Source organism: Mesoplodon bidens, assembly GCF_964165515.1.
Source record: "Mesoplodon bidens genome assembly, chromosome: 12".
In the NCBI taxonomy this organism is placed as follows: Eukaryota; Metazoa; Chordata; class Mammalia; order Artiodactyla; family Ziphiidae; genus Mesoplodon; species Mesoplodon bidens.
In genome coordinates, this window is record NC_138168.1 from 84,041,919 (window position 1) to 84,069,877 (window position 27,959).

At 42.2% G+C, this 27,959-nt stretch overlaps 1 protein-coding gene across 7 annotated transcripts in view; it reads left to right on the forward strand.

Annotated features, from left to right (window-relative positions):
• ARID1B (AT-rich interaction domain 1B) overlaps nt 1-27,959 on the forward strand; it is a gene marked incomplete at its 5' end in the record, with an annotated part of 416,596 nt that overhangs the window by 323,395 nt on the left and 65,242 nt on the right. For all 7 annotated transcript variants that reach the window (XM_081251587.1, XM_081251591.1, XM_081251588.1 and 4 more), the window contains one exon: nt 18,228-18,407. In XM_081251587.1, coding sequence (XP_081107713.1) covers nt 18,228-18,407 — 180 coding nt within the window. The remainder of the gene's footprint in view (nt 1-18,227; nt 18,408-27,959) is intronic.

The following is a 27,959-nucleotide window of genomic DNA, read 5'->3' on the forward strand; positions in this document are numbered from 1 at the left end:
CCTGACAAATGTTTAAGGAATTTTAAAATGTAGAAAACCAAATATGAAGGACGAGATGACAGGAAATGTAGTTAAATGAAACTTTTAACTTCATTCATTTGCAAGGCAAAATTGAGGACGTTCCTCTGGTGTCACTGTATGGAAACCACTATGTTGATATGTTTGGGGTTTTTCCCCCCTCTTATGTATAGTGTGGTTTTGGTAACTAGTAGTGGATACGTAACAATCTGACTAATATAATGACCATTTCCTTCAAGTAGCAAAAATGAGTTTTATGATTTGCTAAATCTGAACTGATTTTTATGAACGTATTCCTCAAACCTCCCCTGAGACTGTGCTGTATGCGCCATGTGCATTCCTTGTGTGCCTTTTGTTGGTTGGACAACCCCTGAGAAGGAAAACTTATTTTAAAATGACTGTTGGATGATGCTTTCCCATGCGTGAGTTAAATTTCCTCTAAAATTGGGTAGCAAGTACCCTTTTAAAAAATGGCTTTGTTATTTGTTAAAATCTAGGAAGGAACGTTAGCTCCTACCTAATAACACTTGATCAGATATTTTAATGGCAAGTGACATGAATATTTTAATGATTTGATACAATAATGAAAACCTTCTCCTTGTTTTACCATCATTTGGTATATACCAACAGTATATACAGTGCAAAATAAATCTAAGAAAACCGTTGCTAGAAAATTCCCCAGTGCTGATTCCCATGTATTGAAAAGTAAATTAACTTCATTTATACCTTTACAGTTTGTATATCTGCCCCCCCTTATTTAAGGAAGTAATGAAAGAAGCAGAGAGGAAAAAAAAATACATTGGTGAGTTAGCATCTTATTTTAAAAAATGTATTCTTTCTCAGAAACCATGGACCTTGATAGACAAGATAAGAACATAGCTTCTGCACTGCTGAGTGCTAAAATAACCAAGTTAAACACTTCCTTTTACACTTACTTTGTTTTAACAAGTAAGATTATGAGAGAGTAAGATTCCACAATTATACACATTTTCTCTAATGTACCCACAGGAGATAGCTTTTCTTTAATGGTAGAGAATCTAGAAACACACTTGCCCAGAGACAACTGCACAAAACAGGAGATGCAGCCTACTTTCCTTGGAGGTGCAGTTTTCTGGGTCGTCTCCAAAGTCCTCGTGGGGGACAGCAGTGCTGACAAACGGCCCTGGAGCTAGGTTCCTGCAGGCTCAGGAAGCTGATCTCTTGCTCTGCCGTGGTTCCTTCGTGTTTGGTCTTTGTATCCCCATTCAGGAAGAACATTTATTAATAAACTACATACCCTGTTTAGGAGAATTTTGCAAATCTGAGGCTGTCCTGGGGTCTGAAGAGCACTGGCAACAGCAAGGCCATACCGTCTTCCCGAGGTTGAGTGCAGAGTCCGTGCCCTGTCCAGATCCCAGGCCCTGCAGTGCCCACCCCCCTCTTCAGTTCAGTACCCTCTTCACCTGGTGGTTCTGGTGTCGAGTGTGTCAAAGGACATCAGTCACAAATTCATTTCCCCACATTGTACGTAGGTGAAAATAACTGAGTTTCTGTAGTTTTCTGTTCTCCATCTATGGAGGTATATGTGGATATGGCCATCATAAGTTACAAAAAGGAGGGAGACACTTGGGATGTTTGTTGGCCGCTTTATTCTTCTGTAGTATTGTCACTACATTTCATGTACTTTCCCATATAAAACTTGATTTAGTACTCTCCTGTTTGCATATTATGTGGTGCTTCTTACTAACTGAATAAGGAAAATTAGTTCAGATTTTTTGGTTTTAACTTCTTCATTACTGATATAAGTTTGGGTTTGCTTTTTTTAAAAGGTCAAAACTTCAGTTTAGTATTCTGTAACACATTTGCCATTGGTTTTTATTTTAAACCACATCTTTTCTCTGTAGACCTCATATAACCACATACAGAATTGCTATTAAAGCATCTCATGCAGAAAATCAAATACAGTACTGTGAATTATATGAACTAAGGCAATGGAGGAACGGTTAAGATAACCCTAAAATACTGAAATATATTTTACAAGAAAATTGTAGCTAACAAGTTTAGATTAGCTTTATCCTTCTTATTCTTTAGCATATGTATCTTAAAATTTGAAAAGAGCAATAGGAAATGGCTTAATAGTGGGTTGTCCTGTTTTCCAGGAGGACTTGGAGGGAGTGTGGAGTAGTCGTCTGAGTAGATAAATAAGCATAATTATTATTAACATCAAAATGATCACATTTTGTTTTGTTTTGTTTTGTTTTGTTTTGTTTTGCGGTACGCGGGCCTCTCACTGTTGTGGCCTCTCCCGTTGCGGAGCACAGGCTCCGAACGCGCAGGCTCAGCGGCCACGGCTCATGGGCCCAGCCGCTCCGCGGCATGCGGGATCTTCCCGGACCGGGGCACAAACCCGTGTCCCCTGCATCGGCAGGCGGACTCTCAACCACTGCGCCACCAGGGAAGCCTAATGATCACATTTTTAACCCCTGTAAGATGTTAAGCTTCATGAAACTAGCAAATGCCCTTCTAGTTTATTGGATTAGCAATTAGGTGAAAATGTTTCCAGAAGGCTTATTTATGTGGACAGATGTAGAGAGGTTCAGAATTAATTTTTTGAAAAGCTTTTAATTGAATTCCCTTTTAATTTTCACAGTGGTGTCTAGTTAAATATTCATTTGAATGCTAGTGGTTTTCTGAAGGTCTGAACTAGATCTGGATTCTCAAAATCAACATAGGTTATTTAACCCTTTTCATCTAGTGTGCCAGCAGGGATTTCCTTAGTGTAATCCCATAGTATTTGAATAATTAGAAGGTAGTAATGAGGATTTAATTAGTCCTTGAGATACGCTGACAGCAGAACCACTAAGAACTTCCCCTTTTGGACGTGGATTGCAAGCAGAAGTGACGCTGCTACCGGACTGTGACGTACTAGAAAATGTATTCTATCACTGGAGGCACTTCTTTGGCACCATTCCGTGACCGTCAGATCTGTACGGAGGGCATCCTGGGTGAAATCTTCCAGAATTACTGAGTTCCCCAACCCCAACCTTTATTCTTGTCCAGCCACATGACAACCTTTTCTTCCTCTCAACTGTTTAAACAGAGTTGTAGTCAAAGTATACAGGCTTCCTGTAGCTAATTGAGAACCAACTGTTACTGTATCGGTGGTGCCCAAATTAGACAAGCTAGACAAGTTGTGTAGTTACTCTGTAGTTGCAGGACAAGGAAAAAATAACAAAATTTTGCACTTTCACATATCTCAAGTATTTCATCCAGCCAGGCTTAGTCCTTGACAGCTGTACGTCAAGTGAATCACAAAATTCTCATCTTTGGAATCTGATATCCACAGTGATCTTTATCAGTAGCTCCAGTTTTATAAATACAAACAGTGCCATTATCCAGAAAAAGTGTGTAGCAGATGGGGTGAGCTCAGGCATTTAGATGTTCTTTTTGTGTGCTACCATGAGAAGGTGAATCAGAATCTGTGTACTTCAAAAGTATAAGGTTTCAAACTTATTAGATTGATTGAATAGAATATGTCTTCATTATTCTTATATATTTTTATCCTGTTATTAATCCCAAATGTTAACTGCCTTGGCATAATTTTATTCCCTCTTTAATGAGGTATGTTAGCTTCTTTTCAGCATCTGAATAGAATTCCTTATTAAATTTCTAGGCACATTCTTCTTGCTGAGGGCAAATCTCTCTCTTACTTTTTAATGCCAAGGGCAAGAAAGAGATCTCTTAAAAGAAATCCAGTGTCTTACCGTAGCTTAGACTGAACTCTTGAGGGCCAGAACTGAATCTTGTTTATGCTCTGCATCCCTGTGTCTACAACAGCACCTCCCATATAATAGATGTTTAGCAAAGATTGAGCTGGACAGCAGAAAGTAATTCAGCCTTCACAGCCATTCAGAAGTGTCAGATCTTTTCAGAGCACAGAACAACTAAAGAACAAAAGATTTCTTGTTCTGAAATTAAGAAAGCTTACCATATTGATATGTCTTCATTCAGTTTTCCCATTATAGGTCATTTGCCGTAGCGTAGAGTGTTTCTCTCTCTTGCACCAGATTAAAGCTACCACTTCTGTCTTCCATTCTTCCCAGGCATATTTCTACAACCATACAGACCCGATGTCAATCTGAGCTGGGGTGCTCGCACCTGGAGCTTTGCACTAAGTGAATTGGCCAGGGGCCAGCCATGCTCTTTATAACCGAGGAATATTTAGATGGAAATAAGTAAAACTTTGGAAAAAATGTTAATGCTACTAGCTTATTTCCTAGTGATATCTACACCAAAAACCAGTTTTGAAATTTTAAAATTTATTTTTCATCATCTTAATTGACCTAACTCAATTGTTGAGAACAGATTAGCCAGTAAGTATAGAAATGAAGGAGGCCACCGAGATAATTGTTAAGGACTTGGAAGTAGGATTTTTTTTTTTCTGTTTCTGCAAACTACAGAAATTATTTTGTTGCTCTTTCTTTGAGATTCTCAGGTTTAAGTATGACAGTCAATCTGCAGATGCTGAGATGTTTCACAGGGTAGGTATACTGGTTGTCCGAAAATGATCTCCTAATCTACCTTTCTAATTGCTCATGCATGTAAAGGTGTTCTTATCGTTTATATTATGAGCACACTAAATACAAAAAGATGCTGCCTTTCAGGACAAGGGTATTGTCAAAGAGAAAATAGATGTCTTTCCTCGAGCGTCGTCGCGTAAACATAGGAGATCAATGTGTGAAGGCATTAATGATAGTCTGCCTCCACCCCCAGATGCAATTAATTTAGCCTCTGCTCTTAATTGAGGATCCTTTTTTATAATCAGTGACAGATGAAAATAAACTCAAATGGGAGGTACTATACAAGAGAGAATATCTACAAAGCTGTTTCTAATTTCTTCAGCCCCAGAACTCTATCTCTGGGCTGGATTGTGGACCAAGCCAAACTAGTCAGTAATGAAGGGAATAACAGTATAGGAGTTGTATTAGGGTTAGTGTTGAATTCCTAGTAAGTCTACTATCCAGAGATCTGTTCACCAAAGTGCTCAGAAAACAAGTATCACGTACAATAAAAGTCGATTTATATTCATTGAAGAATCATCAGTCTCCATTTCAGAATATTTTAAAAGAAGCAAAGTTTTGTTACTTTTGTATGTGCAGTAATTTTTTTTAATTGCCAGTTAAAGCTTGCTTTTAATAGTTAACACTCATTTGTAATTGGCTCATTATTCTTCAGTGAAAGTATTTGAGAACATCTGGATCTTAGGTAAATTCAGCATTGCGTATTGCGTGCACTTATTTCTAAGAACGTGTTTTCTCCTGTGCTTTTGGGGTCTGTTAGCTCAGTGAAAGACTGCTGTCTGCCTCGTTTCTCAAGCCAGAAAGCTAGAAGGCATCCTTGATGTCTTTTTCTCTCCCATCTGCCCTACCCTAGTCATCCCATTCTGTGACCTCCACCCCTGGGTTGTTTGTCACAGGTCCCCCTTTCTTGACTTTCACTGTCACGACCCCTGCCCAGGCCACCGAGGCATCCTCAGCACCTCCCAACCACTCTTCCTGTCTCAGCTTTGCTCCCTTCCATTCACTTCCATACTGCATCCAGAATGGTCTTTCCAGAAGGCTGGTGAGATCATGTCATTCCCTTCATAAAAGCCTTGAAGAGCTTGCCTTTGCCTTCGGAGAACGGCTTTGCTGATGCACTTGGTTCCTAGGCCCCTTCTCATCCCTCTCAGCCTCCCTTTCTGGTCTCGCTCCCATCACACCACTGCCTCACAGTCTCCGGCTACACGGAGTCCCTTCTGGGATCTTCACGTAAGCTCCTCTCCGACCCTTTTGCCACCCACCCACTCCTCAGCCCCCACCCCACCCCATCCCTTGCCCATCTTTACTAACCCTTCATGTCCTCCGAACAGCCTGGCACCTGTTAGGTCCCTGAGTCCAGTCCGTGTTTACTGAGAGAACAAAGAAGGAAGCATGACTTGCTCTGGTGCTGCCCCACAGGCCGGGCACCATCCCACCCAGGCTGGCGGTACTCGGGACCCCTTGCTGGGGTTACCAGTGGAGTTCTCTCCCAGCGAGAGCTCTGTGAGGACCAGGACCATGTGGCCCTGTTCAGTGTCATAGGTCCAGTGCCTCTTACAGTACCTTCTTTTCCTCATCTTAATCTTTAGGCAGTTTGGAACCAAAACATTTGCGTTTAGGTGCAGACTTAGCACTAACTGGTTTTGTGACCTTGGACAGTTAATTAAATCTGCTTCCTCATTTGTAAAATGGGGATCAGAGCATCCTGTAGATATGTTATATGGATCAAATGCAACCTTGTATCCAAAAGTTACATATTGCAAAGCACTGTGCAAATATTTGTAATAAGCATCAGGCACAGATGACTCAGGTGAGACCTGGGTTGAAAGCCTTAAAAGGTGGTTTCTTTGCTTCTTCCAGCACATAGTGACACATACAATTGGCTTTGCCCTCAGCACTGAAGCGGACTTTTGCAGCTAAAACTCCAAAGAATTGTACAAGGAAAGGCCGGATATTTTGCCCCCATCTACCATCTGGGTAATTAGTCTGATCCGTCCCCTGACTCTCATTTTCCTGAGGATGGATGATGTCAGTAGCCGAGAGGGCTTTGTGGGCGTGGATGGGGAGAACTTAGATGCTGTCGTCTGTGCCTCCGAATATAGGGCATTGTGGTGGCAGGGAAGGAAGAGGGAGCGATTCTGCCAGTTAACCTGAGAGCACAGCTGGGAGAGCACTGGGGGGCCCGGGTTACAGCCTTGAATGGGTCATTAGTTTCTGTCTTCCTCAGAGCGGTTCATGTTGTGAAGAGAAGCAGGCAGGCAAATAAACACTGAAGATATTAAAATGTAACAAGAATATTCTTTAAAATCTATTTTTCTCTCCAAATGGGAGTCTGACACCTATTTGCGATGAGAAATCACTCTGTGTTTATAGTCGGAGGCTCCCTGCTAAGGCGGTACAGCGTGTGACCATTATTTCACACATGTGGAGAAACATCGTTTATTGAACTGCCTTGAAGAAACAAGGCAGTTATTCTGTGAATTTTTAACAGATGCCAACATGACAATAAATCGTCCACGTGCCAAAGGAAAAAATGCGCCTTGCTTTGTGGTGGCTTATGGGACCCTGGGTGTTTTGTGGGTGTCCTGACGGCGCTGGAGCTCTGCCAGCCGAAGAGGCACCTCTGACGAAGGCATCACATTTGCATGCAGTTGGTACTGCGCTCGCTTGCTGTCCTGCGGTAGCCTGAGCCCTCTGGCTCTTTCTTTGCTGTGCTGTCTTTCGTGGGTGGCATGAACCATGGTGTGGGCCTTGTGCTTAACGTTGCTTTTTCTAACAGGATTTAAGGTCTCCAGTGATTACGTTGCAGAGTTGGTTGTCTTTCACGAAGAGGGAAAGGATATACAGTTGGAGGCTCAGGTCCATGTTAAAATGCCTTCCAGTTTAATTTTCTGAAATTCCCTGTGTTTGCTCCATTATTTATTTGACTTTCTTTCTAAATCAGTTTTGTAACACCCTTCAACTTAGGGATGCATTTTCATTGGATGGTCCTTTAACCCATCAGTGACTCTTCTGGAGTTGTGATAACCTGTCATTGCTTATTTGGATTCATGGAGCTTTCCTCTGTATTTTTCCATGTAGCATCTCCTCCAGATATGCCTTAAGGCCTGAGTTATAATTTCATTCTATTTTTGAGCATTTTTAAAGTACTTCTAAAGATAAGCTGTATCTCTGTCTTTCCAGTGAAGAGTTTTTCTTCATTCATACTGCGTAAAAGCATTCTGTATTCATTTCATCCCTTATATGGAAAATGTGATTTGTTTATAATGACTACATAAATCAGTTGCTTGAAAAAATTTTTTTGATCTGCTAAGGTTTAGATAGTCACAGTGGATTTTTCTTTTCTCTAAGAATTTTCTTTTTTTCAAATAAGAGAGTCATATAGCCTTTTTTAAACTATTAAGTGGAAAAATACCCACTTAATAAACCACAAATAGTATGGTGTTGAAGAAAATATTTAAAAGGTCTTGAAAACTCACTTATCTGATAATAATATAGATAGACATTTTAGAAATGCCAATTCTCTGTTAGGCCAGTCTGCTAAGATTTCAAGATAGCAATGTGTTTTCTTAAAAACACATTAAGAAAAAGAAAAGTGTCTTTGGCTTAATTAGTCTTTAATACTGGCCTCTGTATAAAGATTGAAGTAGCATCTTCCCTAGACTTCACATGACTTATACCACCATGCAATATTTAGAATAGATTGTCTGTCTAGGACTTTTCCATTGATTAATAATATAAATATTTGTAGGGGAATGACCCTAATGAAAACCATTCTCAACCTGCAGACTGAATGACTCCAGATGAGATCCTGCCTTCAGCTATTGGATACATGGAAAATGACATTCAGAAAGTTATCAAACCGTGGGGACTTCCCTGGTGGTCCAGTGGTTAAGACTCCGTGCTTCCAGCGTAGGGAGCGCGGGTTTGATCCCTGGTCAGGGAACGAGGATCCCACATGCTGTGGCACAGCCAGAAAGTTAAAAAAAAAAAATTATCAAGTTGTAATTAAATATCTTAAGTGAACCCATGTGCCTTTGGAATAAACTTTAGGACAAGTTGTAAGCCTCTTACTAGGTGGTGGAAACGAGCCTGGCCAAGATGGGGCCTTTATCACATGAGCTCCAGAGCTCCTTGACAAGCCCCCAGCAGAAGAGCAGTACGCCCTGATGCTTGGGCGAGGTCTCGGGGGTTTTCCTTTATAACCAGAAAGAGAATAGTCTTATTTCAGACTCTGGTCTCCCTTCAAACCCCACAAAAAACCCTAATGGATTGATTCATCCTTGCATAAATGTTTATCAAGCTAGTGATCGTCATACATGCTCGTGATCCAGTAACAAACAAAAATCAAGATCCTTGCTCTTTATACTGAGTCTATTCAGGCACTTGATAGGACTCATATCTATTTCTGTGTATCTGTCTACCTTTCTTCTCTTCCTTCTCCCCGCTCCTTCTGCTCCCCAGTCCCACTCTCCCTCTCTTAATAGGCAAACTCCGGGGACTCTGCAGGATTGGGAAGGATGTGCACTGAGTCTTAGGCCGCTCAGAGCTAAGCAGTACTAGAGTTGTTGGTTAAGTGGCCTGAAACTGACAAGCTTCAGTTCTCTGAGCCAAGTAACATGGGCAGCCAGTTATTTCTGGAACTAGCTGTCAGGGAAAGGACCCTGGTTTCTGGATAGTCCGCTGAGTGAGGAAGGCTACCCATCAGCTATAACTGGCTCTGGTGGAGGAGGTGCAGAGCTGGCAGGCCAGCAGAGTGACACAGAGCTGTGTGCTACCTGGGGAAAGGCACCAAGCCCTTTGCCAGGAGGCCACAGGGTGTGGCATTTATCACTCGGTGAATTCAGCACGGTCCAGGGATGTGCGGCGCTTCCTGACTTTGCCGCAGTGAACGGTTTGAACGGGAGCCTGGCAAGCGAGGCTGGTTTGAAAGCTTGGAGTCATTCAGATGGGAAATAAATGGTGGGTTGTATTAAAAATAATACGAATAATAATACCTGTCCCTTACTGCGCCTCTGCTCTGTGTGCAGGCACTGAGCTGTACGCTTTACACAGCGTTTTCTCATTTACTCTTATGAGGTGGGCTCCGTTGTCATCCACCTTTCTCAGAGAAGGAAACGGAGGCCTCACTGTTAACTAACGTGCCTGAAGTCACCTAACCGTAAGCGGTGAAGCTAAAATTTGAATTTGCAGTGACCGTGGAGACGGACAGAGCGAATGCACATGGCAGATATTTAGGTGATAGAAATAATGGTGCTTCTGGCCCACTAGGCCACTAGCTGTCAGTGGTTCTTGTTTTGAGGCAGGGGGGATCTCTCTCCTTCTTTTCTTTTCTTTTTAAATTGATTTATTTTATTTATTTACTTTTGTCTGCATTGGGTCTTCGTTGCTGCGCGCAGGCTTTGTCTAGTTGCGGCGAGCGGGGGCTACTCTTCATTGTGGTGCGCAGGCTTCTCGTTGCGGTGGCTTCTCTTGTTGTGGAGCACGGGCTCTAGGCGCATGGGCTTCAGTAGTTGTGGCTCGCGGGCTCAGTAGTTGTGGCTCGTGGGCTCAGTAGCTGTGGCTCATGGGCTCTAGAGCGCAGGCTCAGTAGCTGTGGCTCACGGGCTCTAGAGCGCAGGCTCAGTAGCTGTGGCGCACGGGCTTAGTTGCTCCGCGGCATGTGGGATCTTCCCGAACCAGGGCTCGAACCCGTGTCCCCGGCATTGGCAGGCGGATTCTTAACCACTGCGCCACCAGGGAAGCCCTCAGTTGTTCTTTTTTTGAATAGCGGTCCTCCTTTCCCCAGAAATGATTACTTGAATATACTCACTCTGAAACAAGGAGCCAGACCATCACAGTTATTAAGCTGTTTTCCCAAAGTAACAGTAAATGGTTTCTGAATGAAGATGTTCTCTTATTCATTAAAAACCTGTACTATTTGGTTCCAGTTCTCTGCCAGTCACTTTGCATGGTCCTGAGGAGACAGATATGAAGAGAGTGTGTTTTTTAAAGCCTCAGTGCTCACAGTCTGGGGGGAGATAGTCACCCCAGCAAATAACGATGGCAGTGTGACAACGGTTCTGTCTCAGCTAACGTACAGCATATGAAAGTATCTGCTTTTCTGGAAGGCCAGGGAACGCCGTGGAAGCAGCAGGAGACAGGGCCAGGAAGGATAGGAGCACGTCAGTGTCGTGGAGGCGGACGGCCCTCTGGGCACACTGTGAACCAGTGTTCGGTAGAGGACGCAATCTAGCATGCTGTTTCCAAACTGCGCCGCTCAGTCGTGCGTTTGTTCACTGAAAAAAATATATAAAATATCAGAGAACATTGCACATAATCAGGGTAGAAATTGTTTTGTGAAGAGTACAGTGTGTGTGTGGATACTGAATGTGAATATATAAACACGTGCATACTCACATACACACATTGAATCATGGTATACAATATATTTCTTTACTATGGATTGTGGTTAAAAATGTTTCAAAGTGGTTTCAGCGCATTAACCTCTGTGAGCCTCAGTGTCTTCATAGTTGTTTTGAAGTTTAAAAGGACAAGTAATGAACAAAGCCATTAGCACATAATATCTGCTCATTAAATGTCAACTGTTGTTATTAGATCAGTGAATAGCCCATTAGCAAGGACATGAGAGGTAGTCAATAAATAATTGTTAAGTGAGTGAGTGTGTGAAGATTTACAGGTCGAAAGCAACCTGGTGCCTGCAGGGAGGTAAAAGTGGGAGTGATCGAATCAGAGTGGGGTCGCCATGATGACCATGTAGCCATGATGGGGCTGGAGAAATAGGTCAGGTCACATTTTGAAGAGACTTGATTGCTGGGCTGATAAGTTTGGCTTCATTCTGTTAAGCAATCGAGAGTCATTGCCTAGTTTTTTTGAACAAACACTGTTGAACATCCCTGGAGAGATGAGAAAGGTCAGAATTCAGAGCATAAATTGGAGGCCCTGCCTTGGATGCAAGCAAGAGATTTCCTTCTGAAAGTAGGAAAATCCATAAAGATGGGACACGGATGTCAGTGTCCGTAGGTGCGAGGGCAGGCCATTGTAGAGGGGTGATGCTGCCTTTTCCTGTGGTTTCTTTACATTTAGCAGCAGAATTAGGGGAAGGCTTCAAGAAAGGGATTGTAAATGCTAAACTAACCATTCACAAGACCTGACCAAACAAAAGGGTGCCCAGTGACCACTAGGATTCAGCTGAATGCAGGAACTTTGGCTTCCAAGACTATATGTTGTGACATCCACTTCACCAGTCAGACATAGTCTTAGTCTTATTCGGATCTAGTTTGATTTACCTGCATCCTACCTTCAGCTAAGGTCTCAGCTTAAATAGGACTTCTTTGGGGAACCTTCATTGTCCCTAGTCTAAATTGGGCCCTCCTCTTATACCCTCAGAGTTCCTGTACTTCTGTTTTTTTATACTCATACTTAACTTTTAGTTGTTTACTAGATGGCTGTCTCTGCCACTAGAATGTGAGGTCCACGAGGGCAGACACTGTTTTGCTCATGGTTTACATCCTCAGCACCTAGGATGCTGCCTGGAATTTCGTTCGGTTGCTCTGTGACTTTAGTTTGTCATTTTTCCCTATTTGATAGGTTTTCTTTTCTTTCTTTTTTTTTTAAGATTTTTCTTTTTGATGAGGACCATTTTTTAAGTCTTTATTGAATTTGTTACAATATTGCTTCTGTTTTATATTTTGGTTTTTTGGCCACGAGGCATGTGGGATCTTAGCTTCTCAACCAGGGATCGAACCTGCACCCCCGGCATTAGAAGGCGAAGTCTTAACCACGGGACTACCAGGGAAGTCCCCAGGTTTTATTTTCTATGCAACTAAACTGTAATTCTTCAAGGACAAGGATCACATCTTTTACTTTTTCTTTTTTTTAATGCTCTCTTATTCTTACCACAGTTCCATGAATGCCAGAGTAAAATTGGGGCATGCTGATAGAAGATGTGTGTGTCATTATTGTGGATTGAGTTACCAGTATGAGAGCTTAGATCAGAACTCACACAGTGAATGAAGAGCTTGTTGCATCACTGAAAAGGCAATGGTCCTTTGTATAGCATTTTCATGGTGTTTTTCAGTTTAGAAAAGCACAGTCACATACGTTTTTCTTATTTGACTCTCAGAATGATCTTGGAAGCCAGGACAGGAAGTGCATTCACTATTTCATACAAGAGAACCTGTGAGTCCACACAGTGGATGGTGGAGGCAGCCTCTAACCCACATGTGATTCCAAACAGATGCGGGGGGGGGGTGGTGTCCTATTACTACATTACCTCCTCTCTCAGAATAGAGCTTGCGCCTCTTCATCTGGAGTTTGGTTGTACGAGTGTTCGTGATTGCATACACATGTAATGAAGGACTCAAAAATAGTAAATCCATTTATATAAGCCTTCTCTGCATTTATTTTATGGATGATTTTATGGATGAAGTGTACAAATCATTTTCATATAGTTTCTAAGATTTTTTTTCAGTAAGTTCTTTTATATAATGTAAATAATAATTATCTAAATTAGTACTTTTTTCCAAAGTTTGAATTTTCCGTGTTAGATTATTTACCTAGGGCATATAATTCCATAATACATCTAGAAATTCAACATACTTTTATAATATATGGGAAGTTCACTTTATACCTTCTAAATTTTCCTTACTAGATAGTTAGGTTTTCTAAACTCAGATGGTTTATAACTAGAAAAATTTCACAACTTTAAAAAAAAAAACAGCTTCATTCTCTCAGCTGTCAGTTTTTCTGTTCATAAACTGTGTTACAAGCCGCCATTTTATAATAACTTCCTAAAGGAAGCAAAATACAATCAAATATGTCACCATAGATAGAAAATTATTGTTTGAAATTTGATATTTGGAAACATTTTAGCATTTATTTCATTCAAAATTAAGGTTAAAATAAAACCAAATGAAGAATATCCCCCAAATAAATATACATGCGAATTTTAGACCTGAATTAGATTTTTCACACACAAAAAGTTTAAGCCAGAATCATAGAGAACTAGAGCTAGAAGTGCCGCTACAAATATCGTATGTCTTCCCTCTCACCATTTAACAGGTGAGGAAACTGAGGGCCGAGAGCTAGGTTCATTGCTGCATTCTGCACAGCAAGTGTGGAAGGCCCACGACTGACATCCTGGTCAGTTCCCTTGATGCTGCCTCTCTTGCTTTCCTTTTTTGAATATATAATGATAGTAATAGCTAGTGATTACTGAAAGTTCACTGTGTGCCAGGCACTACTATAAATGTCTTACATGTATCATCTCATTTAATGCCCGCAGCAACCCTATGAGGTAGATACAATTGTCCCTATTATATAGATGAGGAAACAAATAATGCACATGCGGGTCTCTATCTTTAGGATGAAAAGTAGAAATACTTCTTTTTTCATTAACTTCTGTCTTCTAATTTTTCATTAGTTTGTTTAGATTATGATGGTATTCAGTAACCTCTTAAAAATATGGTTATATCCATAATGGAAACCTTTGTAGTAGTATTATTGCTGGCATTTCATTGTGATTATATACTATGTATCACTTTACCTACCTCCTAACTGGTCTCCTAACTTTTAGCCTTACTCTCCTTCTGTCCTTCCTTCTTGCTGCATATTATGGCAGAATTAGCTTTTGAGAATGCAAGTCAGATCATATTGCTTTCCTGCTAAGACTGTGTATGGCCTTTGCCAGTGTCAGTCACACTGAAGGACCAGATTTGCATAGGATTGCAGGTGCAAGAGTTTTGGTGAACTGTACAGCTATTTGGTAATAACAGCTGAATCTGCAAGATGAAATGCTCCCTAGTCAAGACATAGAGGGGCCAACAGAAAAATGGGCAAATGATATAAATAGTTGTAGAAAAGGAGTCAAAACTGCTGTAAAACAAAATGTTCAGCCTTACTCATGATAAAAGGAATACACATGGGCTTCCCTGGTGGCGCAGTGGTTGAGAGTCCGCCTGCCGATGCAGGGGACGCCGGTTCGTGCCCCGGTCCGGGAGGATCCCATATGCCGCGGAGCAGCTGGGCCCGTGAACCATGGCCGCTGAGCCTGCGCGTCCAGAGCCTGTGCTCCGCAACGGGAGAGGCCACAACAGTGAGAGGCCCGCGTACCGCAAAAAAAAAAAAAAAAAAAAAAAAAAAAAAAGGAATACACAATCTAACACAAACCAATTATAAAATATCCCTGAAAGGATACATTAGAAAACCATTTGTCTTTGACCAGGGGAACTCCGTGGTAGGAGATGGGGTATATATTTTTTAAGCTTTTGGAATTTGTAGACAGTTACACAAGTACTGGAGTCCTGTGGATCCCACATATTTAAATAAAAACACAAATGTAGAAATAAAAACCAGCTTGTTCATGCTAGTTGGAAACTACACCTGAATACATGGGGTATTCGGGAGTTAAAAGATACTCGTGGCAGTTGATAAACCAGAAAGTTACCATCACACTGTCTTCCTTTTGTGTGTACATGTCAGATTACGGAACATTTTCAGGTGCTCAGTTGCTCTCGCAGCAACCTCATCTGCATTTTAAGGTGAGGAAACTGAGCCTCAGATAAATTACGATTCACCTAAGGTCACAGAGCCAGTTTTGATCAGTTCACACACTGCAGTATATTTATTTACGTATCTGTCTACTCTACCGGATTCTGAGCTAGCGACACAAACAAAGCTGTAATGTAGGCCTTCTATTCCCAGTTGACTGCCTTTCGATGCTTGTAGTTCAGAAAAAAGTCAGTGAAATTATGTCACCTCCTTTCATTGTCTTGGGGAATACATGAAAGGGATGAGTCTCACCAAAAATATAAAACAAGGTTTCAGAAACGTCTTGTAAGTGGTGCCATTGCAAAAGCATACAGAGAAAAAAAAGATAGCTTTCCAATTTTAATTTCTATGGAAGGAGGTGGATTCCATACTCCACAGAACCTTGTTGTTGGAATTTGATGTTGCTACACATTCCATTTGGATTAGCTTTAACATTCTACCTCTTTTGGAGCCTTTTGACGAACTTGATTTTCTGCAAAATTCCAGTGATGAGTGAGACAGTTCAAGTGGATCATGGCATATATATACATATTTTTAAGGATTGAATAAAGAGTCAGAAATAAATAACTTGCCCAGATAAGAATTCTTAGAAGTCATTTGAACAAACCTCAAGCTTATAGTAAGTGTCCAAGAGGCAGCAATAACTTAAGGATGTGCTGTGTTACCAGCAGTTCTAAATCCTTCAGCATGGACACTTTCTTGGTTGAAGTGAAATTTAATGCTAAAAAACGGACATGTATTATTTTCCTTAACTAATGAAGAAGAAAGCAGCCATTCTCGAAAGAGAGAAAGGAAGAAAGACGTATACAATCTGTATGGAATTTAAACACTTTTTTATTAAACAGGACTCTATATGAAACTCTTGAGAATTTTATAGTCAGGCTTAGATAAATATTTCATGTTACATCTTAAGATGCAATCATTTATAGTAATTTTAGCACTCTGATTTCTGTTTGTTTTCAGATTTGAAAAAGCAAACATTTTCTATGATGATTTATATCTGGGAGCCGCCAATTGAGCCCCATTTCACATGACTTTATCTTTATAAATAAATGAAATAGGATAATAAGGAACAGCTCTACTTACTTGTATTTCATGTCTATCTTTTTAGACAGAAGCAGTGTTAGAAAATCTCTTTTTTTTTTCTTACTGAAATGTACACCATGGCCTCTGTAAAGGCCCTACTCTGTTTAACCCCCTAACTTTAAGCCGGCCTTGGATCCAGGCATCACCCTCCCCTCCGGCTGCCTCAGGAGACTCTCCTTCTCAGGCTCCTGCTCTCAGTTCTCCTCTGGAGTAGGTGGAAACCTGCCCCCTCTCTGCACTCACCCTGTACGAAAGCCTTCAGCTGACACCCGTGAACTCTCACCAACTCTAACTCCTGGGTTCTGGGAGGTTTTTTTCAAACTGCCCTTTGTTAGTTTTCTGGTTTGATGATTTATCTTTTTCTTAGTTACATGTCTTGATTTGGGGTATTCTTTGTCTAAATGCATATTCACAGTTCATTCTATGTACTTGCTTACATTTGGCTGAACTACTGATGATGGCAATGTACCTTGACTTCATAGTCCTGCACAATTGAAAGATGTATTTCCTTTATCCATTTGTCCAACTACCTGCTAAGCACCTACTGCGCTGTGCTCAGCACTCTGAGTACAGGAGGAATTTAATACTCACTCTTTCAGCACGTAGTTTTTGATACCTACTACGCGCCAGACGCCCTGCTGGGCACTGAGAATGCAGCAGAGGGCACGTCCATGATCCTTGCCTTCTTGGGGCTTATGTTTTAGTGGGGAAGAGAGAGCTTAAGTGAGTCAGAAATAAAGTAAGATGATCACATGTTATGAAAAGCACGTGAGGAGAACGGGTGGCGCCACCAGGGCAGTCAGGGAAGGTGGACCTGGGGGACAGGAAGGAACCGGCAGTAGGATGCTCTCGGAAGAGGGAACGGGAGAGAGTAGGCTCTATCAAGGGAAGGAGCTTGACGTTATCTTCTAGGAAGCATGAGAAGGCCAGTGGACTTCAGGGTAGTGAGAAGGAGAGAAAACTATAGGAAGTGGGGTTAAAGTGAGAAAGGCAACCCCAGACCACAAAAGAGCCCACAGACCATAGTCAGATGCTGGCATTTTGTTCCAGGTCTAATGAGAACCCTGGTGGCAGGATGGTTATACAGAGAAGATAAGCTCTGATTCCTTTTTTATTCCTGAAAAATCATTCTGGCGGCTTTGTGAAAGTGAACCAAAAGGCACAAAAACGGGGCAGGGCTGAGAGGGGTGAGCCAGACCATGACCATGTCTGGTCATGGGAGAGAAGATGGTAGCTGGGCGGCTTGGCTTTTGTAGATGAGGAAATGGAGAAGAGGCGTGACCCCAAGATACATCTTGGAAGTAGAGGCAACAGACGTGCCAGTGGGTCCATCACACCGTAGGACATCGGGGCGGGAGGAAGGAATCGTGGGTGGCACACGGGGGTGAGTGGTGGTGCTGTTTTGGCAATGGGAGAACTTTACGGGAGGAAGTCAGGGTCTGTTTGGAATAGCAGGGTACACTTCAGACCCTCCACTTGTGTGCAGTTCCCCCCACCGAGGGGTAGTATGAATCAGGTGGTAAGCCTGCAGGACTATAGGAGTCACGGTGAACAACTGTGGCCCCAGGAGATCCGAGGGGAGAAAAATGGTTATGTGCCGGGGAGAGCTGGGTGCTGACCTGGGCTTGAGAGAGGGGTGGGATGTCTGAGTGAGCGGGGACACGTGGCCCAGAGATCGGGAAGTGAGCCGAGGCTCTGAGGGGCGTGCACACGTCCAGCCGGGCAAGCATGGAGGTTGGGAGAGGTTAAGGTTATTGGCCTGTTCACCTTCGTCTCCTTTTCCCTAGTTCATGTCCACAGTCCATCGGGTTCCCAGGAACTCTAGTGAGAGTTCAGAGTGAGGACTCGGGTAGCCCCTGGGCCCTCTCACATCCTCCACACTGGGTTTGAGATGTCTTTAGATGTTCTTTAGGGGAATCCCACAGCACCAGTCTTCTCCCATCTACCTTTGACACAATTCCGTGTTCACTTTTGTCACCTGCATTTATATATTTCCATTTATTTCTCACTTAGGTTTTATGGCAGGCACACAAAGAAACCCTCAGATGTCTCAATATGGACCTCAACAGACAGGACCATCCATGTCGCCTCATCCTTCTCCTGGAGGCCAGATGCATCCTGGAATCAGTAGCTTCCAACAGAGTAACTCAAGTGGGACTTACGGTCCACAGATGAGCCAGTATGGACCACAAGGTAAAAACGTTTCTCCAAAATGCACTGCAGTAGGTTGTAGAAATGTTGTTTATATGTTAGTCCTTCAAGACCTTAACGTTATAAACATCTTTTAAGATCCAGTTATTTGTTACCTGACAGATTTGTGAGGTTAATGCAAACCCACAGTCCTTCAGTTGCCCGTAGTGATGGGAAGAATAATTATAGCAACTATTCATTAAGCATTCATGCATCAGACACTGTGGTAAGTGCCCTTCATACGTGTGCTGTTAATAATGAAGGAGTAAAGCCTGTTTCTGCAGTGTAGCTCTAAATGCTTGTCCTCAAAAAGTTTCTGATTTAAAACCTAGTTTCATTATGTTGTGTTCTAACTTTGTCCCCTGCCTCTCTGTAACTCTGTTTGTAACAATATTCTCACTACTCAGAAGGATTTCATGTGTCTCCAGATGAAATCTCTCATCTCTCTTCATCTAATCTGTCTCCAAAGTGCTCCCTCAGGTAAATAATAGTTCTGATTTTCACAGTCATTACCGGTTTTACTCTTAGAAGGCAGGACAAAGCCTGAAATGGACATGTCTTTCAAAAAGGAAAGAGTAGAAAAATAAGTGAAACTTGGCCCCAAAGACACCATTTTCATTCTGCCTTCCTGAACACTGACATCTGTTTTGTCTTACACATGCAGAATCCTTTTATCAGGGTTTTTAACCTGATATATATATTTTTTTCTAAGTCACTTTTGGCAGTAAGGCATCTGAAATTAGCACCTTCTTTATATTTTGTTTCTTTAAATTAGACATTAATGGATAATTTAGAGAGAATGAGCTAATCTGGCACAATTCCCAGAGCTTCCTCATTTCTGAAAATACCAGAATATTCTGAGTGAAGACAATGCCCAGTAGGAAACTGTAGTAAAATGTTCGCTGCCTCCACAACAAAGTCGGATCCCCTGACTTAATAAAGCCTTAATATATCTGAGAGCTTTTCTGTCTGTCTGGAAAACGTGCTGTGTTGAGGACCTTTGGGCTTCTCCGGCCATCAAATAAGTGCCTGCCAGGCCAGACGATTCTTTGAGGAGGCCAGGCACCTTCTCGGCTTTTTACCTGGTGTTTCTCAGAAAAGCTTTCCTTACTTCACGGTTTGAAAATTGTCTTGTTTTCTGAAGATCTCTTTCAGAAGGATTTTAAGCACCTTCAGTACTATCAATGTAGCACCGTCGCCTTGCCTTACATTGCTCTGTCATTTTACTTTCCAGCTATTTCTGTTGTTGGGAAAACTATATTAAAACACCCAAAGCAACATTTTTCCATGGCCCCTTCCTGCCTCTGTCCATGTGCGTGTAGTCAGAGTGGATACAGACGTGGGTTTTGCTTGATTCCCTTCCCACCATGTCATAAATGGATTTCTGTGTTGTGAATTCCAGTAAGCTCTAGGAATTTAAGGTCCCAGTTGACAGTAAGCGTCTGCCCAGTTCCCCATCAGCCCCAGGTAGTTGTGACATGGGGCACTTTGTCGCTGAGCTAAGGCAGGACGTGTCACTCAGCTGTGAAAGCGCCTACTTGCCCGCTGCACCTGCTCAGTGGGTAACTTCAAAACTGGGGGGCTGGGCTTCCCTGGTGGCGCAGTGGTTGAGAGTCCGCCTGCCGGTGCAGGGGACACGGGTTCGTGCCCTGGTCCGGGAAGATCCCACATGCCGCGGAGCAGCTGGGCCCGTGAGCCATGGCCGCTGGGCCTGCGCGTCCGGAGCCTGTGCTCCGCAACGGGAGAGGCCACAACAGTGAGAAGCCTGCGTATTGCAAAAAAAAAAAAAAAAAACTGGGGGGCTTTGGCTGTCAGGAAAGGAAGAAAACTTTAGTGAAAGTTGGAAAGGCAGTTTATAAGTTGTGATATGCACAGAAAATGTGGACTTTTGTTCAGAATATAACTGGAGAATCCTGGAGGTCAGGACCTTATTCTCGGAATTAGGGAGGCCTGGGATCTAACCACTACCACTCACTAGGGCTTCCTGTAATCTTCAGAACTGGTTTCTCTACTCTTAAATAATTCACTCTTGCATTCTCGTCCTCTGCTGCTCTCAAATAAGGGAAAGTGGAGCCTTGGACTATCTGATGAGTCTCTTGTGAACGGCTGTGAAAGCACTTATGCTTTAGGAGTTAGGTAATAACACAAAAGGTAATCTCTATAGAATGGATTTATTTTCTGAAAAAAACCCTCAGTTTTTTGGAATCATTGAATGTTAAGATTCTTTTTTTTTTTTTGAATTTATTTGGCTGCATTGGGTCTTAGTTGCAGCACATAGGATCTGCGTTGTGACACGCTCGGGCTCTTCGTCGCACCGTGCAGGCTTCTCTCTAGTTGTGGCGTGTGAGCTCTAGAGCACGGGCTCAGTAGTTGCAGCGTGCTGGCTTAGTTGCCCTGCGGCACGTGGGATCTTAGTTCCCCAACCAGGGATCGAACCCACCGCCCCTGCTTTAGGGAGGTGGATTCTTAACCAGAGGACCACCAGGGAAGTCCCAAGATTCTTGATTTAGGAGCACTGCACCCGTGAGGGTTCTCACCCAAACTTGTGTGCCCTTGGAAAGTTGCTTACTCTCTGGGATTTACTTTTCCTATAGAAAATGGGAAAATTAGATTGTGTTACCTTGGAAGTTGCTTCTAATTCTAATATTCTGAGTCTAAATTTTGCTTCAACTCCAGGGCCTTTTATGTTAATGCGGCCCACTGGATCCACCGCGTAACATGTTGGTTATGTAGACAAGAAGGTTTTTGTTTTGGGTTTTTTTTTAAGGCATAAATGCTGAGTTTAGGTTGACATTAGAGATAATTTAAAATAAGGCTGATAATTTCCATACACAGCACTTTCTAACTTTGAAAAAAAGTGCCTGCCCATTTGTGCTCTCGGCAATGTTCTCCTTCCAAGAGGCATCTCTAGCACATTCCACTTTGAGGCGTGTCCCCTCCTGGGTTCCTTGACTGGCTCCCAGTGCTGTGGGCTGCCAGTCAGTGTCCCAGTGCTCTGTGTGCAAATCAGAGCTGTTTGCTTTCCTCCTTGTATTCTCCTCTCCTCGGCAAACACGGAATGACAGGAAATTACACTTGTAACCTGTATCACTCAATTCAGTAAATGTTCTTACCTTTACATTTCTCTTGGTTGATCCTTTTAAACAGAGACCCAAATGAAGTATTTTTTTTCTTTCTCTTAATTAACTACTCAAATTATTAGTAAAATATTCAGCTTACATCTTCGCGTTACACGTTTTGATGTCTGGAAGGAATCGCTTGTGCAGCGACCCACTGGGTCATCAGTCACATCTTCTATGTTACTAACTAGATGGCTTTCTTCTGGGCTGGTTTCGTTTTTAAGAGATCTCAGGGGAAAATATTTTACCGTCTCTTTTTGCTATAACCTTTTTGCTGTCAGGAGCAGCTTCTTCAAAATTACTAGTAACAACCAGCAACGTTTATTAAACACTCCTGGGTCCTGGTCTCGGTGTTTTTCATATATTAACTCATTTAATCCTCACAACATGCTGTGTTATAGGTACTGTTATTACTCCACTTGACAGAGCAGGAGACTGAGGCGTGCACCACATACACACCTCTGCCCCGGGCACACAGTGGGACGCCAGGATTCCAATGCAGACACACTTTCCCATTTTTATTAATTAACAGGGAGCCCGTGACGTTATCCCGTTTCGCAAAGGAGCAGGTTAAGTAATTTACGCACAGCCCCACAGCTGGTAAGAGCAGAGCCAGGGTTCACACCGAGGGAGACTCCAGAGGCCACTCGCAGAGCCACCGGGGCGTCGCTTCCCAGGCCTGAGATGTACTCCTTCCCTGCCGTTCCTTCAGTGGGCGAGAGAGAAGGAAGCAAAAGGCAAAAACCACTGGCCTTCAAGGAGCAAGGAACTTTTGGGGAATACAAAAATACTAGAGATTAAGGGAAAACATAACTATTAAGAAGAAATTTTTAGAAGTGTATATGAATACTGTAGAATCTGAATTATTAAACGTATAACGGGGCTTCCCCCTTTGGCTCGCGTTTCTCTCTGCGCCCCTTTTTCTCGACGCTGCTATTTTGAGCTCCTCCGCCCGGCGGGGTGACAAAGGCGCCGCCGCCGGCGTTTTCTACGTTTTCTACCCGCGGCTCCGCCACCCGGCCGGCCCCCTCGGCACCCACAGAATCCCCGAGGCCCCAAAGCACCTCCCGAAAGGATGCGCCGAAGAGCGGCAGCTTTCCTCGCCCCGAAGTGCGCTGGCTCCTCGACGGTCTCCCAACAGCTGCTAGGTCATCATCGAGGCCACCATGCCCCCTCCCATACAAAAGGCGACCTTGAGCGCCGGTAACAGGAAACACCCAGTCAGTTTTGGACAAATATCAAAATACCCTAATGGGATGAAGCCAATCTAAATGTGTAAGAATGTTTAATCGCAGTATACTTGATGAAATAGTACTTTTCTACCTTCAAGCAAGCACATGTAAAATAACTACCCTTACAAACTGTTTGCAGTAGAAAGGGCCATAGAGACTTGCTCTAATAAATAGAAAGCAGTTATGTAATTGACATGTTAATTATTAATAAGTGCATTTGTATGGGAAAAAGGGAGCGGAAATCAATTTCATCTTCACAGTCTTTCTATTTCCTAAGGACAGACACTGTCTTGTTTGTGTGTTCTCTAGAACAGTGTCTGTCACAGGCTGTCCACAAGTGTTTTTGGCATGTTTGTCACTAATTGCAAAAAGTGAGGGTCTAGCCTTAGTTTTGCAAGGAATTAGGAGTATTACCTTGGGCAACTAACAGGGATTCTGAGCCTAGATTCCCCTCCAGTTATCACTGCCTTGTATGTCAGTGTCTGGGCCACCACTTACAGCTACACACGTTGTACAATGACTCAGCCTTGGTTTTATGCCTTAATTTGTATAGTGTGTCTTAGGAAGCAGGGAATTTCTAAGTAGGTGAGTCTGAAGAACGTTTTATTCCTAAATAACTTGGTCAAAGAGGCTTTTCGGAAGGGTTTAACGTGTTTTTCTCTAAAATAAATAAGATGCCATAGGAACTCTTCCTTCTTCATTCATTAAAATGTTTCTCACAGATTCAGCAAAGGCAAACTTCAATAATACCTAGTTGAAATGAATGCAGTTCCAAAATAGTGAATTGCACATTAATAATCTTACAGCTGTTTCAGTTCAGAGGAACAACATATAAATGTCACCAGTTGGCAGCCCACTGGCTACTTGAAGAGTGCCTTACAGGCCCATGACAACCTTGGTGTCACCATGACCCAAGATTTCAGTCTCTGCTCTTACTCTCAAATTAAACTAAATTCAGCCTCTCTTCTACAGAAGTGAGATGTGTCTGCCACATGGATTCATTTTTTTCTCCCCGTGGACAGTGCTGCAAATTGGAGATCTTGTTCTTTGGCTTTCCAAAGGCTGATTTCTGTGCAGATCACTCCCCCTTCGGTTTCACTCATTTTTTTTTTCTTAAAACAGTTTGTAATATACTTGATATGTTCACTGCTTCCTGTTACCTTTATTTTATGGTTAAATGGACATTGCTAGGCAAAAGTATTAATTCCATATTCTATACGGCTTTGTTAAAAAATTCTAAATCTTTATCTTGCTCACAGTAGCAAAAACAGATTGTAGTAGATCATTTTACAGCAAAAGGTGGTTAATGCCATGTTCTTTTGGTGCTCAAATTTAGCCTTCAAGTTAAAAGGTTTAAGCATGAATTTTTCTTAGCAGACTGATAATCATCGTGATTTTATCAAAACCTGGGAATTAGGGAAGAAGTAAGGAAAACAAAGTACAAATCAACTTTAAGAAAGAAAAAGAAAAAACATAAAGCAACATTGATTTTGACTAGTGTGAAGCTAATTATTTTACGTTGCTTATTAAAATCAACAGCACACAGAGTGCCAGCATCCCCTCCCCTCACTGAATGACTAAGCGCCTCGTAGGGCGTGGTCATCCGGTGGACTTGTACCGCAGACCTGGATCATGACAATTGTGGATGGCAGTGCAGAAATGCAGGATGTGGACGTGCAGCTTTGCTTTACATCTTAGCAAGGTGCCTTTTCCTGAGGCTCACAGCTCTGCCATTTTTTTCAAATGTTTGTTTGAAAAGAAATGACCGGTTTTCAAATCTTTAAGAGTTGGTACCATGGGTCCTTTCAGAAGGCTTCCTGCACCTGCCGTCAGGTGAAGCAGATCAGAGCTCTCCCTCCAGGGGGCGCCGTTCCCATGCAGTCTGTGGGTGTGCACAGGGCACAGCAGCTCTGAGCCTAGGGAGGACGCAGGTGCTCAGGCACCTGTGACAACAGTGACTGAGAAGCCTTCGTTCCTTACCGTAGGGATTTTACTGTTTTATGCCAAATTTGGCTCTTGAATTAAGATAATACAATTTTACATTTTTTAGGTTAGTACTTACTTTTTCTTATACTTTGTTTGAGAAATAAATTTAATATCTGTGCATCTTGAAAGTAAAATTAGACATATGATGCAATATATAATAAAAAGAATTTCACTGATTGAAAAGTTATCTTCCATTAATATTGGAACAGATTCTGTCTATTCCTTGACAGATGCTAACCATTGTCAGTGTCCAGCAATAGTTACTGTTAATATTTTTTTCCTCACAGCAATCACACGAGATAGAGAATCTTGTATCACGCCCTTTTTGCAGATGAGGAAACTGAGCATTGTGTGTGAAATGTCTGCATGTGTGTGGCCTTTCTGAAGGCCACACACACGCAGACATTTATGCCCCTGCTCCTTGAGGGCCTGTGCTCTCAAGACTCACTGCTCTGAAGTTAGATACTAGCATCGGACCTACCCATATGTCCCCCAAGCCTGTGTGTGACGTCAGCCTTGGCGGTGGTGGTTTCTCCAAAGATCCTCTTCTACACGGAGGCAGCCTGCACGCACACAGCTCCCTTCCCCGCGTGGCTCTCCTCTGTCACTGGCTCAGGGACCTGCCCTCTCCACTCTGTGTAAGTTCTCCCTGCTTTGTTCTCCTTCAGAGCACTTGACACCACACGACACGCTCTAGATTTGTTTATTAGCCTGTCTCCTGCCACCAGAATGTAAGCTCTTTGCCTTTGCTCATTGCTGAATCCCCATCTGTTAGCACAGAGCTGGCATATTAGAGGCTCTTGAGAACTGTTTCCTAAACGGATGAAGACAGAGAGTGTTCCAGAGACACTGGTATGCCTTCTTGACCCTGCGTTGTTACCTGATGGATATTGGGTTGACTGCTCAATGCTTAAGAATTATCTTTGGGAGATAGCACTAAGGATCACGGTTGTCTGTTTTCTCTGTGCTTTGATATTTTCTGTATTGCGCTTGCATCCCTGTATAATTAAATTTTTAAAGGAGTTAAAATGTGTAATATATATGGGGAAAAACTACCAAAAGTAACATATGTGGGAAGAAAACTACCAAAACTACTGAAGTCATACTGTAAGGTAATGGGTCTTTTCTCCTCTTTTACAAGCTTTATGTAATATTATTATTATTTTTACATTTTGAAGACTTTTTAAAATGCATGTTGACCTAGGAAAAATATGGTGTCATATATCAGTTCAAAAGATAAATTATCGCTATTCCCACAAATAGTAGGATTTAATGCAACTTGGGGTAAGTTCACTTTCATTTTGAATCTGCATTTGTGGCCTTCTTTACTCAGTCAGTTTCTCTCCTAAAGCAGTGGCTGAAAGTACAGCATTGTGAGATCAGTCTGAGAGAAAGGTAGCGTGGGAAGAAGGTTTTTTAAATGTAACCTTTTTTTGCACAGCAAGGATCTTACATACGTGAAAAATACTCTCAAAATCATTTGTCATTAGAGAAATGAAAATTAAAGCCACAACAGTATCCACTACACACCTACTGGAATGGCTAATATTTTTGAAAAATCAGCAATATCCAGGATGTACAGTAGAGCAATTAGAACTCTCATGTATTGTAGTGGAGTTTCTTACAAAGTTAAAAATACACTTATCATACAACCTAGCACTCTCATCCATCCCTAGAGTTTACCAAGAGAGATGAAACATATATCCACTCAGACACCTGTGTGCAAATGTCAACAGCTTTGTTCGTGATTGCCAGAAACTGGAAACAGCCCAAATGTTCACAGAATAGACTACTACTCAGCAGCAAAAGGGAACAAACTGCTGATATGCACGACATTATGGGTGAATTTGAAAAGCATGGTGCTGAGTGAAAGGAGCCAGACACAGTACACTATGACTCTATTTGTATGACATCCTGGGGAAGGCAAAACTGTAGGAAGAGAAATCAGATCAGTGGTTGCCAGGAGTGGGAATGAGATTGACCACAAAATGGCAACTTTTTGTCATGATAGAAATACCCCCTGTCTTAACTGTGCTGGTGGTTATAGGGCATATATGGTTGCTAATACATATAAATTCTACCTCAATAAACATGACTTAATATTATGTAGTACATGGCTATGTGAAGTGATGATTACTGGCCAAATTTAGCCCTAATTCACGAATATGTTTATCATAGTATATAGCTAATTATCCATTTGTTTTTTTCCCACTCAGGGTCAGCTGTCTATTCTATGATTCGTGCACCATTTTACCCTCCACAGCAAAGGGGAATAATATAGGACTTTGCATGTAATAGTTGTTCATGAGTAATTGTTGTATGGTTGAAACTGAGAAGTAAAATAAACGGAAGCATTTAATGATTCAATAAAAGCAGTAAGCTTGGAATATTAATTATAACTAGCAAATTTGAAAACTTAGAGTCAGGTACAGAATTATTTGTGATCCTCTAAAATAATGATGGTGACTTGAATAGAGTCTAGCTCCTGCTTCCTCTGTCTGGTGCTTGAATACAACTCCTGGTGGGTTGAAATCTGAATTCATTTGGTGACCAATTTTCCAAAGCTGGTGTGCCAAGATGAACCCACTTGAAAACTGTGGGCTCTCGTACTTGGCTGCAAGACCCGTCCAGCTGAGGTGGGCTGGCCCAGCATCTGCAGCCTTCATTGTGCTTAATGCTGGAACCATCTGTTTTCTGTCAGAGCTAGTGCCAACAAATTACTAATCTATTAGAGAAACATGGAAATAAGATTGCACTTCTCATTCCTGGCTTTTCCTCTCATATTTTGCTTGGCTTACATATTTGGTTTTTGTTTATTTTGGGGAGAAAGATATGTTATCGAGTAGGCAAAGTGGGGTGTGTGTGAATCATTTTTCACTCCTTCCACACATTTTCAAAAAATGATGGAGAAAAAATCATATTAATGCTTATTGATAATAATGGTATTATTGTTGATGGTCACGGTGGTAGCTGTCATTTTTTAGGTAGTTCTATGCTTGGCCCTGAACTAGTCACTTTCTACCTATTCCCCGTTACTATTGTTACTTTACCTGGCAAAACTGATGTTCCGAGAGGTTAAGTACCTTGTCCAAGGTCACGCCCTAGGCAGTGTCAGACAAGTATTCAAACCCAGTTTCTAGAGCAGCCTTTATCCGTTGCTGCCTCTTAAGCCATTTAAAGCCTTTAGAAACCATTTTTATCCAGGCATGTGAGTTTAA